Below are 18,147 nucleotides of genomic sequence, written 5' to 3'. Positions count from 1 at the left end.
ACTTGCGTTTGAGAGGATTTGAGCTCAGGCCAGTGCTCTACTCCTAGCAACTGCCTGTCAGCTGAGCTAGGCACCATTCTCTCGGTGGCGATATTGCGTGATCTGGAAATGAAACACAGGACAGTAGCAAGTAGCAAACGTTGTCTTGTAGTACTACATTCGGGACACCAACTTTATGCAATTACAGGCAAGGCGAGTCTTCCTGATTCCATTTTATGTAGAGTCGCTATTCGGCGTTCAGATAAGTACTAGCCTGAATGCCTGATGGATGATGCCATGTTGCCAATCACTATCTTGTGCCTTGTAGGCTACTGCTGGCTATCTGAGCTGGATGCAGTTCCCCTGCTCGTTAGGTGCAACGAGGCAAAGAGAACGCAACAGTTTTAACAAACCCAAAAATAAAACTAGAACCACCGATTTAAAGGCTCTGAGATACGAATACGATAGTGCATCGCACTACCATCGGCTGTTCCAGAGAAGAACCCAAGCACAGAGGTCAAGAGGCTACTCAAAAAAAATTCTTCCAGACTATAGCTAAAACTGCTGGAGTACTACTCAACAGTAGTTGCAGCTTAAATAAATTGCCAAATTATCAGCTGGACGTCTCATCCTTAAGCACATTGAATTATTACAAATGAAATTGAGATACATAATTAATTTTCTCTTGTACAAATGACTGAAGGGAACTTAAGCAAAGCTCCTTCCTGATGGACGTCGAACGACCAATCAGCAGCAGGGCAGAGCTTTTCTTAGTCACTCATGAAAGAGCATGCACCTACTGCGCTGCCCATAAGCTAAGATCCTGCAAGAACTTCTAATCTTGAGCCTCTGATGGCCTGATGAGATTAAGGTCCTCCAAGTATTGCGTTCTCGATGTCTTCTCTGCTAAGGGCATAGCTGAATCTCCTCTCTACGTCCTTGTCAAGATTCCCAGGGCCGCTCTTCAAGTACCTGATTCACAATATGACACGGAGTTAGTAACTGAATTTTGATAAGTGAGAAACAGAATCATCGTCCTTATACCGAAACATTCCATAGTGTGATTCGAGGGTTCAGTCGGGGAAGTCAGGCTGTCAGGGTACTAAATAAAGTTGGTATATATCTGCTGAACTGGCAATATGCTGATTGCTATGAAGAGATTGCAGCATTAGCTGAACAATATGCCGATTGCTACAAAGGGCAGCAATGAAACATCCACAGTGAATATTCAGTAGACATATCCATCCATTTGATGCACCCACACCACATAATTTAGAGATTTAATTTGGCAAAACCACGGTTCAGGAGCAATTTGGCGAGCAAGAATTAAAGCCCAAACGAGCACGCATTGTGCAGTGCATCACCAAGTTTTCAGAGACTACTACAGCCTACGACGTGTGGGCAGCAAAATCTACGGACAAGTTACTGCAAAATCTACCTGATGTGGAGGTCAGTGACGTCGAGGCTGAGGCGGGCGTGCCAGAGGGGCATCTCGGCGACCCAGACGGCGCGGTCCTCGCGGGTCTGGGAGAACCCGATGCTGCGCAGCCACGCCTCGATGCACGGCAGGCTGTGCGTGTACAGCGGCTTCTTCTTCTCCGGCAGCCGCTCCAGCCACTCGGCGTCCGACGGCAGCGCCGCCGCCCGCGCCACGACCGCCGCCCCCCTCCGCCGCCGCGCCCGCGCGTGCTGCACCGGTGCCGCCACTCCGCGGAGCCCTGGGCGAGCAGAGGGCGAGGAGGAGACGGAGGGGAGGATGGGGACGACCAGGGCACGGAGCGAGCTCGACGGAGCAATCGACATGGTCGCTACGGGCTACGGCCTCCCTGGATCGCTCGCTGGTTTCCTTACCCTTTTTCCCCTTCGCCTCGTTTCTCTTCTCCCATTTTGCCTGTATAATATTGGGCCGTAATTTTACTTGGGTTGTGCCCGTTATAGTTGGGCCTATGGAAGAGAAAGCTGGGAAAGTGTTTTCAACCCCCTTTTCCTATTTTCTTGCATGTCACATTGTACCTAAATAGTCACACTATTTTTTTTTAAAAAAGATAACAAGATATATTAATATGAAATATGTAACTTCGATAGCATGGCTATTCAAATTCAGCTTTTACAAGTTATAATAAAAATAACAAATATAATTGTGAATATGTTAACTATTTTCAGTTTAATTTGTTCTTTTTATTGTAATTTGTAGAAGTTGAATTTATGCTAACATGTTTATGAAGTGATATTTTATATTAATCCATGTTATGATTTTTTTTATAAATATTTAGATGACATGAAAAAAAACGAGGTGATGTCATCTTACTCCTTTTCCGAGAAAACTTGTCAACAAATTTGTATTTCATTTTTTTCGTTACAGTGAAGACAAGGTCCGTGTCCGTACACCGCACTCACGAACTCAACTGCGTCTGTGCGTCTGTGCAGGTCGAACTTATACAAAAGGGAACGGGATTTATGTTATGTTAGAATCCGCGTGGATTTATGCAGCAAATTCTCTTGGCATTGGTGCAACCGGCTGACGTCGGAGACGGGCGGCATTTCTGTGATTTTTGGGATCGCAGTGTGCGTAGTAAGCTGCGGATGAACAGATCACACTTGTTATCATCTTCCTCATGTTGCCCGGATGCAAAGGTGAGAGGCGATAGCAGGGTCGGACGGTAGCCCGCGTAGATGTCCCACTGGAACGACGACAACGACGATGAAGCCACCGGGAGGCAGATTTTGCTGTCCCACGACATAATAACGACCTTTGTCGAAGAAAAACGTCGTACTGTTGCCGTGGTAGTGCCGACGTACTTACGGTACACGTTGTTGCCCTCTCGGTAGCAAAGCGTGTTGGTGTGGCCGTCGAGCCAAGCACTCATGGGCACTAGCCTTTGAAATTGGTTGAATCGGATATCATCCACGACCTTGAACTTGTAGAGAAGCTGCCATGGTTGGTCGTCGTCGTCTTCTTCAACTGGCATTGTCCAAAACTGGATCATCCTCTCTGTCCTGATGGCCAGGCACAACCTCCCGTGCAGCTCGAAGACGCTCACCGCCGCGTCCGCCCACGGGAGCCCGTAGTCCGGTGGGCTGTACGTGCAGGGCTCCTCGTGCGCGACGTCGACCACCAGCACCGGGCCGGGCGTGCCATTGTCGGCTGGGTGCCTGTACGGCGCAGGGCCGATGGTCGCCATACAAATCTTGCCGCCGATGACAACGGCCGGCTTGCTTTCTACCAGGTTGCGCGGGTGCAGAGGAAGCGCGTGTCGGCGCCACCCGGTGGATTCGGCGCCGCGGCCCAGCGTGTACACATCCATCGTGCGGTTGGTGAAGCGGAACAGCTTGTAAACACAGTTGTTCGGGCTGAACCCCAACGCGAACGTGACCGGCGAGCGAGCGTTGTCTTGGTCGGGAGGGAGGCGAGGAGCCCTGGGGACCTCCAGCCTCTCGCCGGTGACGGGGTTGTGTACGATGGCCTTGGCTGTGCTATGGGAGGCGAAGCAGAGGAAGCCGTTGCAGATGTTGGCGATCCTGTAGCCTTCCATGTGGTTGACCCGGCAGATGGGCGCCGTGGCCGTGCGCGTGGACGACGTCGGAGAGACGGCGGCCGGTTCGACCGGGAAGACGCTGGCGACTCTTTGCGAGTCGATGTTGTATGTGGCGACGAGCAGAGCGTCGGGGACATCGTGCGCCGTGGCGTGCCTGTCATGGTGGAGCTTCCGGAAGGAGGGGTCCCTAACGATGTCGCGCCACTGCGTCGAGACGCAACATGACCGGGCGACGTCTTTGGTTGATGCCCTGAGCAAGATTTCTTGCCATAGCTCGACAGGGATCGTCTCCATAGTTGGTGTCCTCGCCAGTAGATCTATCGAAACCGGAACCGAAACCCCCTGGCCCTGATGCCCAGCTCCTTAATTGGCTTAACACCCTAAACGAGGATGATGATGAGATCGTCCAATGCGTTCAACACTTCAGCTGTTCTGTAAACTAATAGGCAGGCGTTGTCCGGATACGATTCGAAATTGGGTTCAGGCACCGAGCGTACGTACCGGACAGCGCTTTCTTCTTCCTCTAGGACTCGGACTCTCGGAGGTCGCTCGCCACGACGCGCGGGGTTGCGATTTGCGTTCAGCACTTCAGCTGTTCTGTCCAGCGATCTTAAAGTCCAGCTATCTCTGTTCGCATTGCGAGGCTGCTGCTACTCCACCAAACGCCTGAAATTAATATATCTGTTCTATACGCGAGCTATTTTGGGTGGCGGGGCCTTAACTTTACAAAAATAATTACGCGGAGCAGTTAGTAAGGCAAATTTGACTAGCTATTTTTCATTAAAAATAGTCAGATTACACTGTAAATTATACACATTTATATTGTACGAAAAATCTCACCTATATCATGTCGATCGACCGTAGCTGGACACTTAGGGTCTATTTAGGGTATGTTTGGTTGCCTGTACTAGGCCTAGCTCGCATCAGACCATGGGACTGTCTAGGTATCTCTCGTGTGATTTTTGAAAAAAAATTACCCAGATTTTTTATCCCCTCATATTTGTATCCAACGGTAGAAAAAATAGTACACAGACAAAAACAGGTCTAAATAAGATCGGGCCAATACAGACTAATAAAACAGATACAATATGGGTTGCAATATGCTAAAATTACAGTGATTTATAACTAAAATTACAGTTGTAAAAATAGTAGATATGGCATGTAAGTGCACTGTAATTTTAGTACAAATGTAATGTAAAATTTGGTAACTAGAATATTTATCGTTTTAGTATAAATGCACTGCTTGAGAAACCGTCCAGGTATCTAAAGTGTTAAATATTGCATTTATAACTAAAATTATAGTGCTTTATAACTAAAATTACATTTGTAAAAATAGTAGTTATGGTATGTAAGTGCGCTATAATTTTAGTACAAATATACTGTAAATTTTGGTAACTAGAAAAAGAAAAAAAAGAAATAGAGAGAAGCATGGGCGCGCAAATCAAAATATCGCACGGAGACCGTGGTGAACATGGGCCCCATGCGGCGCCATGCATGATCCATTTTCTGTTGACTGGAAGCTGAGATACTCCGGCTACTGGCTACTGTCTACTGTGTTACTATCAGCTTATCGATCGTTTCCTCCACCATGTCGCCCGTGAGACGTGTGGCGCTGGACCACTTTGTGCGTGTCTGATTCGTCGCGCCTAATCGCGGTGCAGATCCGACGGTTGAAAAAACGTCAAATACGAAGAAAAAAATCACACGAGAGATATATAGCAAATTCGTCAGACCATGCATGCAGATTTGATATGTTTGGCTGCCTGTATTGGCTCTCGAGACAGGATGAGGCAATGCAAAAATTGCCTTTGAGCCATGCCGAGCGGAAACGCAGGAATTGAACTTCGCAACTCAACCTGGCTCCATGGATACAGTGGTACTGCGCCCATGCAATAGCACATAGCACCCGCACGTGCAAGGGGGAGGGAGCTAGTCACCTCCCCTTCCTTATTTTGCCCCCACCGAAGAAAGCTAGGGTTTACTCTCATTTGATCATTTCTATTCACGGCTCATCATCTCTTCATAGATCTACTCCCTTCGTTTCATAATGTAAGACTTCGTTTCATAATGTAAGACTTTCTAGCATTGCTCATATTCATATACTAGATGTTACTGAATCTAGATGCATATATATGTCTAGATTCATTAATATCTATATAAATATGAGCAATCCTATAAAGTCTTATATTGTTAATCGGAGGAAGTATGAAGCAGCAGCAGTTCATAGCAACTAGCAGGAAGCGTTCGCCTCCACGTGCATCTATCCCACGTCAACCACCATTCGTCGCGGCACTTGTCATCCTCACCGCCTGTCGCTACGCACCATCCTCTGCCGCCCGTCGCCGCGCGCCATCCTCCGCCACTAGAGAAGGTTGGCGGGGCCCCCAATCAGCCATCAACTACTAGCCATCGCGCCAATCTACTCCGTCCCAAACTCGTCTACTTCGCCACGGCATCGCCGCCCATCGCAGCCATGTGAGTCCGCGGCTTGCCTGTTGTAGCTCCATCCTCACTGCCCGTCGTGGTCGTGGCACTACTTGGCCTTGCTTTGCTGCAGTCTATGCTCCATTTTGCAGAGAAGGCCACATTACCCTTCGCTTTCGCCTCATCGGCAATGGCACGCGACAGCAGCGCTGCTCCGATCAGATCAGTGGCGTGGGCTCCAGAAGCTTCTGGAAGGCGTCCAAGAGGGCCCGCCTCCACGGAGGCGATGGTGGGAGCGGAGGAGGAGTGGTAGTGCGTGGCGCTGGATGTTGGAGTGCTGCTGCGCCGTCCACTGATGACGCTGAGAAACGGCCTCGGTGGCGGTGGCAATTACGTGAGTAGTGGCCGCCGGAGCTAGGCGGTGGCAGTAGCGGTGATGCTCGTGGTGTCGGCCGTCGTATTGCGCTAGGGCGTCAAGAAGAAGAAAGGAGGAGAGAGAGGGGGATGGGAGAGATGAAGAAGATGATATATGGGTCCCACTTTATTTTATTTGATGATTGAGATGCCACATGGACACCACGTCAGCAAAACCGCTCTGCAAAACCGTCGTGGGAGTTAAATTGCACCGGTTTTAATAGTTGGGGTTGAGAGATCCTCTATTATGGTTGAGGGATACGAATTAGATTCAGGCACTAGGTAAGGGAGTCAAAGTGGACTTATTCCTTCAGTCGCTCAGCTATTAGATGGGTCGGGCTGGTATCAGATGGTAAACAACCCCCAAAGGCGCTAGAGCGAGAATCCCCACATACGGTTTGCTTTCTTCTTCTTCCCCAGGTCTGTGCTCTGTAGATCTCCAAAAAAATCGTCCATTCTCTTGTCGATTTGCTCATCCTTCTCCGATTCTTTAATCTTGTCCTCTCTTAGGCATTGAGGCCGCTTACTTGCGACCTCTTACCTCCTTGCTATAATATATCCTCCTCGTCGTCCTGCTCCGCTCCAAGTTTGAAGCGATGGGATCGATTGCTCGAATCGTTCGATCGATCGGCCGCCATCTGCTTCAGCCATCGTCAACTTGGCAGATCCATGAAATCCCTTGGCTGCAGACTGCACAGAGAGACTCAAATCTCTTATGCCGCCGCCGCCGCCGCCTCACCGCCCACCCGGTCGCCGCCGCCGCAGCCCTAGTCGGTGCCTCGGTGGTAGCATCGGCAGCCAAATGGGCCGTCTGGTTGTATATCAGACTGGGCCTACTTTGTGGCTTGGCTTAGCCCGGCCCATTTGAGGTACCTAGCCGTGGGCGGGTATGAGTATCTGGCCAGCCCAAATGTTTTTTCTCTTCTTCTTCCCGTGCTCGGCTTCCTCCCAAATCCTTCCTCTCCCCGCCTCCCGCGCGCGTGGCCTGCTCCTCCGCTTCCCTGCATCTTCTCCGACCAGGCGTCCACCATTGTTGCTGCCTCCTCCCCGTTCGCGGAGATCCAAATCCTTCCTCTCCCCGCCTCCCGCGCGTGTGGCCTGCCCCTCCGCTCCCTGCATTCTCCGACCAGGTGTCCCAGTTCACCGATATGGAGGGGAGCGATTCTGTTACCTCTCCAGGTTGGTTCTTCTCCCTCTCTTTCTTTTTCTTGCTTTCTTGATTTTACGATTTTCTCTCTTTCTTTCTGTTCTTGCGATTTTTCTTTCTTTTCTTTCTTTTGTTTCACGATTTCTTCTTCTTGTTCTTATCCCCTCTTCTTGCTTGAATTATAGTGTTTTTCCTCTTTTCTTGTTTTCTTTCTTTCTTTCTGTTCTTCGGATTTCTCTCTCGCTCTCTCTCTCTCTCTCTCTCTCTCTCTCTCTCTCTCTCTCTCTCTGTTCTTCCATGCTACGAGAGTTCTTGCTTCTTTGACCTACCACATTTCTCTTTGTCTGGAGCAGATTTGGAGCTGGTGGCCGGGCCTCTGGATTTGGGTACGATATTTGATGTCGATATGGAGGACTTTGTCCATGGCCGACGCACCCTGTTTGCCGTAAGCTTATTCATACAACTCAATCCTTGTTCAGTTTCTTCCTAGAAATTTCTCTTCTTTAGTCCCTCTTCGTGAACATATATCTGAAGGATTTGGTCAAATTCTTGAGTAGGCTCTTACTTTTTTTTTGTCAAGCAAAGAAGCTCCAAAGTTATATTTACAAATCTGGAAGTGGACAGAAACCTAGCTATTCCCTGCAAATTCAGATGAAAAAAAAAACCAGACATAAATTGACTTGCATTTCACTTAATTACATTTCTTCATGCATTGCAAATTATGAAAAAAATGGAAGAAATATCTGTTCCTGAATCATCCTGAATCCTGACACACAGTGCACTGAAAATATATAGGAATGTTAATGTGCACAACCTGAAAATTCAGTGTCATTGGACACAGAGGCCCAGCAGTTGATCACCTGTTTGCCTGGATGCATCATTCATGTGGGCGAGTACACTATAATTAAGAGTCCCCAACAACAACTCCACATGACCTTAGACCTGAGAATTTTTTGTCCTTTGCATTTCTGTTCATAACAACTGTTCCAGCCAAGGAGAGAGTGGTCAAAATTATCCAGAAACACAATCTCACATGCTGCGATCCAAGGCCAACTTTGGCTGGCCACACTGGAGAACAACACCAATTAGCAGTTACTTCCGCTTTGATCGTTTTACTAGTTATCCAATCATATGATCAAGTTGCAAAGTCGTAATGTAGTAGTACTTTTCATCTGTGCGGCAACTCTTATTACCAATGGAATGATTCAGATGAAGAAGTTATCCTCTGGGTGAATTAAAAAAAAATCCTTTCAATTTCCTAGTTTCCATGTCAGGCTTTCAGATTCTGCTTGATGTTCTTTATGATTTGCGTTATAGGATCCTTAAACTTGATATATTTGGACCAAATTTAAGTTATTCAACATGATATTTGTCCTCAGTCTTTATTTCGTTTCTAGCAAATTAAGTGCAGAATCTTTATCGGTTCTAGAAAATATAGGCGAATTCAGTATTTTCTGGTTGTATTTAAGCTTTTGACCTCTATTTACCTTATGTATTCTGTTAATTTAGGTAAGCCTCTGGTCGTATTAAGTCCAGTTTCAGGCTATAGTTTCCTAAAGCCAATTTTCGAATGTGCAGTCAGACTTGCGTGCATGTTTTGTGAAAATAATCCCTATTCCTTGCTTTACTACCTTAGAGAAAAAAAAAACTGTACACCATAAGGTCTTGCTCTAGGCAAGTGATAAACCGAGGTCGTATACTTTAACAGAATATGGCAAATAAAATTTGAAAGTTCCGAAGAGATTATATAAATCTGGTTGCACAAGTAGTGTTTTACAGCAGACAAGATATGCGAGCCTACATGAGTGTCTTAGTTTCAGGCTTATGAAAATTTCATGCCACAGATATGATGTGGTTTATGATACAATGCAGTTATAATAAATGTTTTGTAGGGTCTATGTATCTAGCTAATCTCAAATGGAGCAGTAGTAGTATGAAAGATTACAATGTTGCATGGTACTCTTGAAAAGAATCAAGTTCAATTCTAGGAAATCATCCCTTTGAATATGCTTTCAGGTATGCGCTTATGCTCTCCTGAAAGCAATCCCTGGTCTCAGAGCTCTCGTAGATGACATTCCTCATCATAGTTATGATGTTGGACATGTTGGAGGTACTAATCTGATCCCTATGTTATTTTGTTCCCAAAACCTCAACCATTGAAGTGAACCACTCATATTTATTATCTTTTCCACGTAGGAAATCTGTGCTTGAGATGTAATATGAAGGAATTGAATAAATATATTCTGATGGACTATTTGGAAATACAACGCATCACAAACTCCCTGTTTATTTTCAGAAACTGTAAGTGTTATTAACTCAATCTATAGTTGAACACTCTAAATTCCTGATCTGCAGTGTTCTTACTGGTAGTTTATCAATATTATAGGGGAGCCAAAAACAGTGACGGTGAATGTACAAGCTCTTATGGATGAGCTTCTATCTGAGATTGACTATTGGTGCTTAGAGAAGGATTATGAGAATTCAATGAATATGGTTTTGATGCAAGTCAGCTTCACACAACAAACAAATGATCTTCTTCTTTTTGAGTCCTCCACAAAGGTAGTACTTCCCTTATCTCTAACATAAGTTGGGCTTGTATTGTGCGAATATTACATTATCATAATTTTGTAGTGGGGATGCTACAACTGTGCTGTACATTTCACCCGCATGGAATGTAGCAAATCTATTTATATGGATGGCCGTTCTGTCTCCGAGTTTGAAGAGGAGTGTTACCTGGACTGTCATGAGTGCAAGATCGCTGTAGGATACAAGCGTATGAAAGTGTGCAAATTACCACAGGTTCTAAACTTCTATGAAGTTTCAGGCCTCCTGCCTGAGTTGAGAATCTTAAATCAGGTATATTCCCAGATTTCCTTAGTGATGTGGAAAAGTATTTAGATCGTAGCAGTGAACTGAATCGCCTCTCACTATTTTTTTCCCCAAGGACTATGGGCTTACGTGCGTAATGCCAGAAAGAAACAAGGCTTGTCTCTATTGCCTATTAGAGCCAACAAATTGGACACATGTAGAAGCCGCTGGGGTAAGTTTTAAGCAAAACCAATCCTGTATAATGCATTGTTTCCTTTACAATCTGTTCAGTAGTAATTCTCTTTCAGTTTTTATTGAACTTTTTCAGTTTCTAACTGCACACCTGCTTCACCTTTCAGTTCAATGCCCGTCTGTGTCCACTAGGCCCTGCATTACCACCGCAGATCCAGGGCAAATGCGCAATTGCAATGTACCAAAGGATTTGAGTACGTACTACTTGTGCTCTAGAGAGATTCCTGAACCTTGGTTGCTGGTGCAGTGTAAATTTTGAAAACCTCAATGGGGTGGCTGTTAGCAAGGGTCGTGAATAGTTTCAGGAAATACTGGTTTGGAAACACCTTGATATATGTATCTTGGAGCTTGCATTAACTAAATAGTCGTGGATGTTCTTTATCCTCATTTTAATTCTTGTGATCTTTGCTTTGTGTTCCCTTGAAAGACTAGAGATAAATTGTAAGTGTAATATTTCTAATTATCGCTTTGCTACTGCAGTGCGAGAGGCTACTGATAAATAACTAACGGGGTTGGATTTGTGGAGCTGGGAACAACCTCAAGAGCAGAATTTGAATCGAGCGATCAGTAGACCTGTCAAGCCGTACAAGATCTCTGATGATGAATTAGTTCTCGGTTGCTGTTGTTTCCCCAGTTTGCTTGTAGAAAAATAGTAAACCTGGTGCTCTTTTCTTGTAGCTTGACTTGGTAGGTGTAGTTTTCTGCTGATTAGAAGCCGTGATGATGCAGTGACACAACTGTGAGCTCCTCTTGTAATGTGATTTGGGGTTGAAACTGTTCACACAAAAAAGAAAGCATTATTGGCTGAAAATTGCCCTTGGTGTTGCTTATAGATGTTCAAAGATAGAGTTTACTAGCTGTGGTCGCTTTTGAGCTGTGTGACCTGCTGTAATGTGCCTTGTAGTGCTTTCTATAAGAGCTGGGCCTAGGCCTTGTTAGTGATTTTGATCTTAAAAGATCAGATAGAGTATGTCTGTATATGTAAAACTGTTGGTACAAAATGTAGCCTTACATACTGCAAGTATAAAATGTATTGTCGTACATAGGTTTCCTTGCTTCTAGGGGTTGTTCAAACTCTCTTCTTTAGTCAATGGAATGGGCACTTTGCTGAATACTAAATTGCTAGAACATAAATACCAGCAGGAGTAACTTATTATGCGATACACTGGTTCAACTACAGAATTTAATCTCTCCTTGCAGGTACACTCTCCACCATGTATTAATTTTTTTCATCCAATAAAAATGGAGGTGCTGGTGAAACTGATCTTTTGGATGACTTTGCTTTTCTTTTTTCAAAAATTGAATTTTGCATTTCTAGGGAGCCCGAGCTAGATAACGACGAAAAATACTGAGGAAAGGATCATCGATGACAGAAATATGAACTAATCTGGGGACGATGGCAAGCTCTGTTGCTGACCAAAAGCCTAGTTTGTACTTTTAGTTGACGACGATGACAATGATTAGTTGCCCAAAGGTTATACTACAAATTATCAGTTATGGCAAACAAAACCGTAACAGACCATACTGCCAAGCTCCGATGCAAGGTTGAAAAGAGGAAAAAAAAACTAATCGATTGGAATCCAGATCCACCTCCCAGTGCCAGAATTCACCAGCTATTACATGATCATTTGTCGAGACAGAATCAAATTGAAGTATCAGATGCAGCTTCAGGTTCTGGAGCTGCCAGCCGTATAAACCTCTTCGGATCTTGTTGGTAGTACGTGAGTGTTGTCAGTTATCGCAAAATTTGATAATAACAAGCAGCCTTGCAAACTGCCATCAAATTCAGATCATCCGCTGAATTCCATCCAAAATGCAAACTCGAACAATCGAGAACCATCCGTTGATCCATCCGTGGACCAAAAGAAGAAGCAACCCGAACCAAGGCGAAGACCCCGACGAGGGCAACAACAATAAACAAGAAGAAAAAAAAAAGGAAAAAGAAGAAGACGACGACGTGGCGAGCCAAGTAGCAGCAAATCCTCGTCCACTCATCCAGTTCTACGGGAGGCCGCGGCTGCTGCTCCTCCCCCTCCACTGATTCCGCCCTTCCTCCAATGGCCGCCGCCTCCTCCTCTGCCGCCGCCTGCTTCCTCTCCCCGTCCCCTCCTCCCCGCCCGCGCCACCATTCCATCAAACACCTCGCGTGCGCCGCCTCCAGGTCGCCGTCGCCGGGGCCCTCCTCCTCCCGCTCCCTCGCCCTCCCTTCGCCTTCGGCTTCGGCTTCTCCGTGGCCGTGGCCGCGGCGGCTCCGCGACCTGCTCCCCGACGAGACCGGCCGGATCCTGTCGTCCGCCACGGGCTCCCTCATCGTCGCCCTCGCCTCGGCCGCGCTGATCCTCGGCGACGCCGGCTCCGCCTCCGCGTTCGTCGTCGCCACGCCGCGGAAGCTGCAGGCCGACGAGCTCGCCACCGTGCGCCTCTTCCAGGAGAACACGCCCTCCGTCGTCTACATTACCAACCTCGCCGTGAGGTAGAAATCCGCCGCGTTCGTCCTCCTCGGCTTGCCTTTTTTTTTTTCACGCGTACTGATGCGAATTCGGGTTGCTATAGGCAGGATGCCTTCACGCTGGACGTGCTCGAGGTGCCGCAGGGGTCCGGGTCGGGGTTCGTCTGGGACAAGAGCGGCCACATAGTCACCAATTTCCATGTCATCCGTGGCGCGTCAGATCTCAGGTTTGTTAAAATGACATGCTGCTGTCGCCCACTTAGAGCTGAATTCGAATCATACTTCACAATTCTGATAGATTTTTTTGGGTGCATGAAGATTTGTATAGGAGTGTAAATTGCTCTAGACTTCTAGAACTTGAAATGGATGGAGTAATGCAAATAGATGTTGGTTAGCTGCAGTAATGTGGTTACAGTGACAACTGACAACGGTTCAGTGAACTGTAAACACTTCCTACTAGTGACTCATTATTCAATGGCTTCCTTTTTCTTAGTTTAATATGTTCAAAGGTGCTATGATATAGATTAGTCATAGTTGCTGACAGGATTGTGTGTTTGAAGCTTTAAAACGATTATATTTTGCATATCATTTTCATTATGTACTTAAATGCTACACTTGAGTATTTGGTGCACAATAATTCATTCCCGAGCCCAACAATAACTTGCGTTTTGGTTTCTTCTAAGCCGCATATACTAGTATGCTGTGTACACTGTTCTGCTAATGCTACATGGTGCCAACTTATTGACAATGCATTATTGCATATAGAGCTAAAACATCCATCCATCTAAGATACTGTTTTGATGAATTCTTATGACATAATAACCTCCAACGGTATCATGGCGAAGTGAAGTTACCACGCTAGTTTTATGCAGGGTCACACTTGCTGATCAGACAGTGTATGAAGCGCAAGTTGTTGGATTTGACCAGGATAAGGATGTTGCTGTTTTGCGTATTAAAGCACCAACAGATAAATTAAGACCTGTACCAGTTGGTGTGTCGGCAGACTTACTGGTCGGTCAGAAAGTATTTGCCATAGGGAACCCGGTGAGTGTTTCTTACACCAACTGTTCGGTGTATTACCCATTCATGACAACTGGCTCATAAGCTTAATAAAATGTATTCTAACATAGTCTCAAAAAAACACTATCCAGTTCTTTACTTGTGATGTGCACCCCTGAATAATTTATTTCCATAGTTTCAATGTACTTTTCTGTTCAGAGCTGAAACAACCTTAGAAATCCCCCTAGCTGTTCATGAATATGTCTGACATTGTAATGAAAATACAATATATGCTAGAGAATATTGTACACAAAAAAAATACAATTAATCACTATGCAAACAACCAATATATCAAAATGATCTTATGCCACTAAGACTATGTATCGCGTGTTTTGGTGATATCTTTAGGCTTTTAGCACGTATTGATTCCTGGATAGAAAAATATGCTTACAACACTTGATTATTCTGAGTTATTTTCTATCATGCTTGCATTAACTTACTGATCACTAACAGTCTGTAACATGTTATGTCTATGTTTATGCAGTTTGGTCTTGACCACACTCTTACTACAGGAGTCATCAGGTGTAATGTTGTTTGAGTAAACAGATTCTGTCTTTTGCTGATTCATAATGCAATACACTGAGACACCTCTGTTTTGTTTTTCTGTTGACCCCCTTCCCTGCAGTGGATTGCGTAGAGAAATCAGTTCAGCTGCAACAGGACGCCCTATACAGGATGTGATACAAACTGATGCTGCTATCAATCCTGGTAACAGTGGTGGGCCACTTCTTGATAGCTCAGGAAACTTGATAGGTGTAAACACTGCTATATACTCACCTTCAGGAGCATCATCCGGTGTTGGCTTTTCCATTCCAGTTGATACAGTATGCAACTTGACATAAATACAAAACTCAGAGTTTCAGAATTTTTTATTTTCTATTCTATTAACATCTCTTTTGAACACATCCAGGTTGGTGGTATTGTGGATCAGCTTATAAAGTTTGGTAAAGTAACAAGACCTATTCTAGGGATAAAATTTGCTCCAGATCAATCTGTAGAGCAGCTTGGATTAAGTGGAGTGCTTGTCTTGGATGCTCCTCCAAATGGACCAGCAGGCAAAGCGGTATTGTCCATAGATCTTATTTATTGGTTTCCTGTAAATTGCAGTCAGTCTTAAAAGCATTGGTTTTCTTGCACTAGGCATGTTCCAATTACGTGTCAATTTGAGTTTACTGGGAGAACACCTGAGTTATTACTCCATAACATCATATGCTATGTTGATTGATGTCCTCTCGTGTGTTTTCAATCGTCACTAGGACTAAGGACAGCTGAACAGACATAACAGTGATAATTCATTTAGCATAAAGGCTAACCTTATGTGATTGATAGAACAAATCCTTTTTATTGCAGACACTGTATTTTCTTTGAACATGTTCGTGTAATAGAAGACTAGCTGCTTGCTTTGAAAATGACTGGTGCAACTAAAACTTATACATCTTGTTGTATGCTAGGGTCTGCAATCGACCAAGCGGGATTCCTATGGTCGGCTTATCCTAGGGGACATAATTACTTCTGTGAATGGAACAAAGGTAACAAATGGAAGCGACTTGTATAGGATTCTGGATCAGTGTAAAGTTGGAGAGAAGGTAAGCTTTCACACGTTTTTGTAAGGAAGAAATTGCTGTGATTGATAATAGCTCAGGTACTTATGCATATTGTGTTATAGGTGACTGTGGAAGTATTGCGTGGAGATCAAAAGGAGAAGATACCCGTGATTCTTGAACCAAAGCCAGATGAATCATAATAGTAAGCCACCTCCATAGGATCCACTCTACTGTTTGTATGTCCACATAGATGCAGAAATGGAATATATACAAGAAATTAGCATTTTCCCCTACCACGGAATTCGCTGTACATAATTCATGCTTGTAAATTTTCTGGCAAAAAGAGAAAATCCAATTTGGCTTATTTCCTTGTCATTCATGCTTCTGGTGTAACCGCCTCAGTAGAGACGTGTCATACGTGATGTCTCTGTTTTCCTGTATTTTGGTGAGGACCATGTACAGCAGAGACTATATAGTAGACCCCACACTGCTCCGTAAGTCTACTTAACATGGCCTACCGTATTTACACTGCATTCATCACTGGGCCATCTATGAACTAACAGGTTGATGGTCGTACTGATCTCACATATCACCTAAAAATCCTTTCTGACAGTAGAATCCATGCAGGTTTTGCTAGAGAAGTTGTTTTCATGGCCAATGCAATGCGTTGGGTAGTCTGCGATGGCATGGAGATTAATGTGATGGTTATGTCGTGATGTCTAATACAGCAGTGTCAACCACACACGACCCTGTCGTGGATTTTGGGGATCCATACGGTTGTCGAGAGGCAGGGCTGATGTTTCTGTAAACGCGGCAGGGTAACCATCAAAGAAGTCTCTGAAGATACTTTAGCTTCATGGTCACACCTCTGCGAGGATTTTGCATCAAAGGCGTGAAAAGATCTGTGAGCAACAAGTGAAAAGGATGCAATGTTTTAGAAAGGAAGCACCGCAGCAACAAGCAACGAAAAGCTAATCATGTTCATTGCATGATTAATTTATATCAGAGAATAAATAAATAAACAATTACCAGTACGAGGATTTTCAAGTGATACTACTACAGTATCCTTGCTGCTCTGGACAAGTAGACAGACGTCAGGTCCATCGGTCTGGGCACTGTTTGCAAGGTAAACCGTCACAGTCCACTTTAAGTTCTGATAGATGGATCATATCTGACTTCATCAAAGAATACATTAAAAAAAACTTAATTGTCTCTTAAGTATAGCAGAGGTAGGATGTAATCAAGAAACTAGCCATGCTGATTGATTCCATGCAACTTCTCATCAAGCCCTGCACGGCCGTACCGTGTTGCTATCTGAAACCGGCTATAAATCAGCCGCAAGATGATACTATAACACACTTTGCCCTATTCTTTTGAACTTAGGCCATGTTTAGTTCCAAAATAATTCTTCAAACTTTCAATTTTTTTATCACATCAAAACTTTTCTACACACAAACTTCCAACTTTTCTCAACTTTTTCGTCATATCGTTTCAATTTCAACCAAACTTTTAATTTTGATGTGAACTAAACACATGCTTATTCATTGGATTCTTATGAATTGTTTGTTCCATTGATTAGAAAATACCTTTTCTTAAAAAAAATTCTACTACATTATTTACCCACTTATTGTAAGACATTTGTTAAGTTTATTTTGTAATAAAGTATTTACTCCCTCCGTTTCTAAATATTTGATGCCGTTGACTTTTTTAAATATTGACCGTTCATCTTATTTAAAAAATTTAAGTAATTATTAATTCTTTTTCTATCATTTGATTCATTGTTAAATATACTTATACGTATACATATAGTTTTACATATTTCACAAAATTTTTTAATAAGACGAACGGTTAAACATGTGCTAAAAAGTCAACGGTATTAAATATTTAGAAACAGAGGGAGTAGTTTATCCTTGTAACCAAATTGATAATCCGCTACGATAAGTCGATAATCGCTCAACCGGGGCGCTGACGAGCGAGCAGAGCAGGACGATCGGTCAAGCCGCCGTTGGCCCCGGCTGTCGCGTGCAGAGTCTACTTCACATTGAAGTCTGCTCGGCTCAGCCGCTCAGCGAGATTACCACCCACAAATTGATTAATTAGAGGATTACTGCTATACGTGTGATCCAGTTACATAACTCATGTATAATTAGAGACATACAACTATAGATTAATTAAAATAGAGTATATTTATATGCATTGCATTCGTTTAAAATTAGTGATTAAATTGAGTCGTACGTAAATAACAGATAGGTCGTATGCATAGTAATTTCCTAATCAGAGCCTTCCTTGCTAATCAAACGTGGTCCAAAGAGATATGCCTATCAGAGAAGATCGTGGAGATAAGCACGGACAGAGTAGGCTAAAACTCGTTTGGTTTTTAATAGCTGTCATTTATACGAAAGATATGGATTAACCGAAGTGTGTAGTATTTGTACTTCACCTCTTTGCTCTTCTGGAACTTTGGTTAGGTAGTTATGCTTGTATCATTCAGAGTACCCTTGGTGTTTAGCTTTCATCTTGATGGACTAGTAATAA

General features: G+C 44.2%; 4 protein-coding genes across 4 annotated transcripts; 2 read left to right on the top strand and 2 right to left on the bottom strand.

Moving 5' to 3' along the window:
* Positions 1–529: 529 nt before the first annotated feature.
* Positions 530–1,828, bottom strand: LOC4339652 (uncharacterized). The gene is made up of 2 exons (XM_015782669.3): positions 1,418–1,828; positions 530–951 (listed from the first exon to the last, which is right to left on the bottom strand). The coding sequence occupies exons 1-2, from the start codon at positions 1,780–1,782 to the stop codon at positions 846–848; spliced, it is 471 nt and encodes a 156-aa protein (XP_015638155.1). The 5' UTR covers positions 1,783–1,828; the 3' UTR covers positions 530–845.
* A 616-nt stretch (positions 1,829–2,444) lies between these two features.
* Positions 2,445–3,809, bottom strand: LOC136356491 (F-box protein At2g40910-like). The gene has a single exon (XM_066310476.1). It carries the CDS (start codon positions 3,807–3,809, stop codon positions 2,445–2,447), a length of 1,365 nt encoding a protein of 454 aa, XP_066166573.1.
* A 2,910-nt stretch (positions 3,810–6,719) lies between these two features.
* Positions 6,720–11,619, top strand: LOC107275895 (uncharacterized). Its single transcript, XM_015784811.3, has 9 exons — positions 6,720–7,532; positions 7,854–7,945; positions 9,517–9,610; positions 9,697–9,801; positions 9,887–10,059; positions 10,132–10,356; positions 10,445–10,540; positions 10,668–10,754; positions 11,041–11,619. Exons 1-8 carry the CDS (start codon positions 7,502–7,504, stop codon positions 10,752–10,754), a joined length of 903 nt encoding a protein of 300 aa, XP_015640297.1. The 5' UTR covers positions 6,720–7,501; the 3' UTR covers positions 11,041–11,619.
* A 938-nt stretch (positions 11,620–12,557) lies between these two features.
* Positions 12,558–15,987, top strand: LOC4339651 (protease Do-like 1, chloroplastic). The gene is made up of 8 exons (XM_015784810.3): positions 12,558–13,033; positions 13,114–13,236; positions 13,882–14,053; positions 14,553–14,590; positions 14,694–14,892; positions 14,979–15,131; positions 15,520–15,654; positions 15,735–15,987. Exons 1-8 carry the CDS (start codon positions 12,618–12,620, stop codon positions 15,810–15,812), a joined length of 1,314 nt encoding a protein of 437 aa, XP_015640296.1. The 5' UTR covers positions 12,558–12,617; the 3' UTR covers positions 15,813–15,987.
* The last annotated feature ends 2,160 nt before the right edge of the window (positions 15,988–18,147 follow it).

The sequence above is a fragment of the Oryza sativa genome, chromosome 5 (assembly GCF_034140825.1).
Source record: "Oryza sativa Japonica Group chromosome 5, ASM3414082v1".
Taxonomy (NCBI): Eukaryota; Viridiplantae; Streptophyta; class Magnoliopsida; order Poales; family Poaceae; genus Oryza; species Oryza sativa.
This window is presented reverse-complemented; position numbering and strand designations above follow the sequence as displayed.

Excerpts from the sequence above, each read along its gene's own strand:
- LOC4339652 (XM_015782669.3), bottom strand. The coding sequence starts at position 1,782 with ATGTCGATTGCTCCGTCGAGCTCGCTCCGTGCCCTGGTCGTCCCCATC. Across the intron at positions 952-1,417 it reads GTCACTGACCTCCACATCAG|GTACTTGAAGAGCGGCCCTG; the intron begins GTAGATTTTGCA and ends ATTGTGAATCAG.
- LOC136356491 (XM_066310476.1), bottom strand. The coding sequence starts at position 3,809 with ATGGAGACGATCCCTGTCGAGCTATGGCAAGAAATCTTGCTCAGGGCA.
- LOC107275895 (XM_015784811.3), top strand. The coding sequence starts at position 7,502 with ATGGAGGGGAGCGATTCTGTTACCTCTCCAG. Across the intron at positions 9,802-9,886 it reads CCTGTTTATTTTCAGAAACT|GGGAGCCAAAAACAGTGACG; the intron begins GTAAGTGTTATT and ends TCAATATTATAG. Across the intron at positions 10,060-10,131 it reads TTTTTGAGTCCTCCACAAAG|TGGGGATGCTACAACTGTGC; the intron begins GTAGTACTTCCC and ends ATAATTTTGTAG.
- LOC4339651 (XM_015784810.3), top strand. The coding sequence starts at position 12,618 with ATGGCCGCCGCCTCCTCCTCTGCCGCCGCCTGCTTCCTCTCCCCGTCC. Across the intron at positions 14,054-14,552 it reads TATTTGCCATAGGGAACCCG|TTTGGTCTTGACCACACTCT; the intron begins GTGAGTGTTTCT and ends ATGTTTATGCAG. Across the intron at positions 14,893-14,978 it reads TTTCCATTCCAGTTGATACA|GTTGGTGGTATTGTGGATCA; the intron begins GTATGCAACTTG and ends GAACACATCCAG.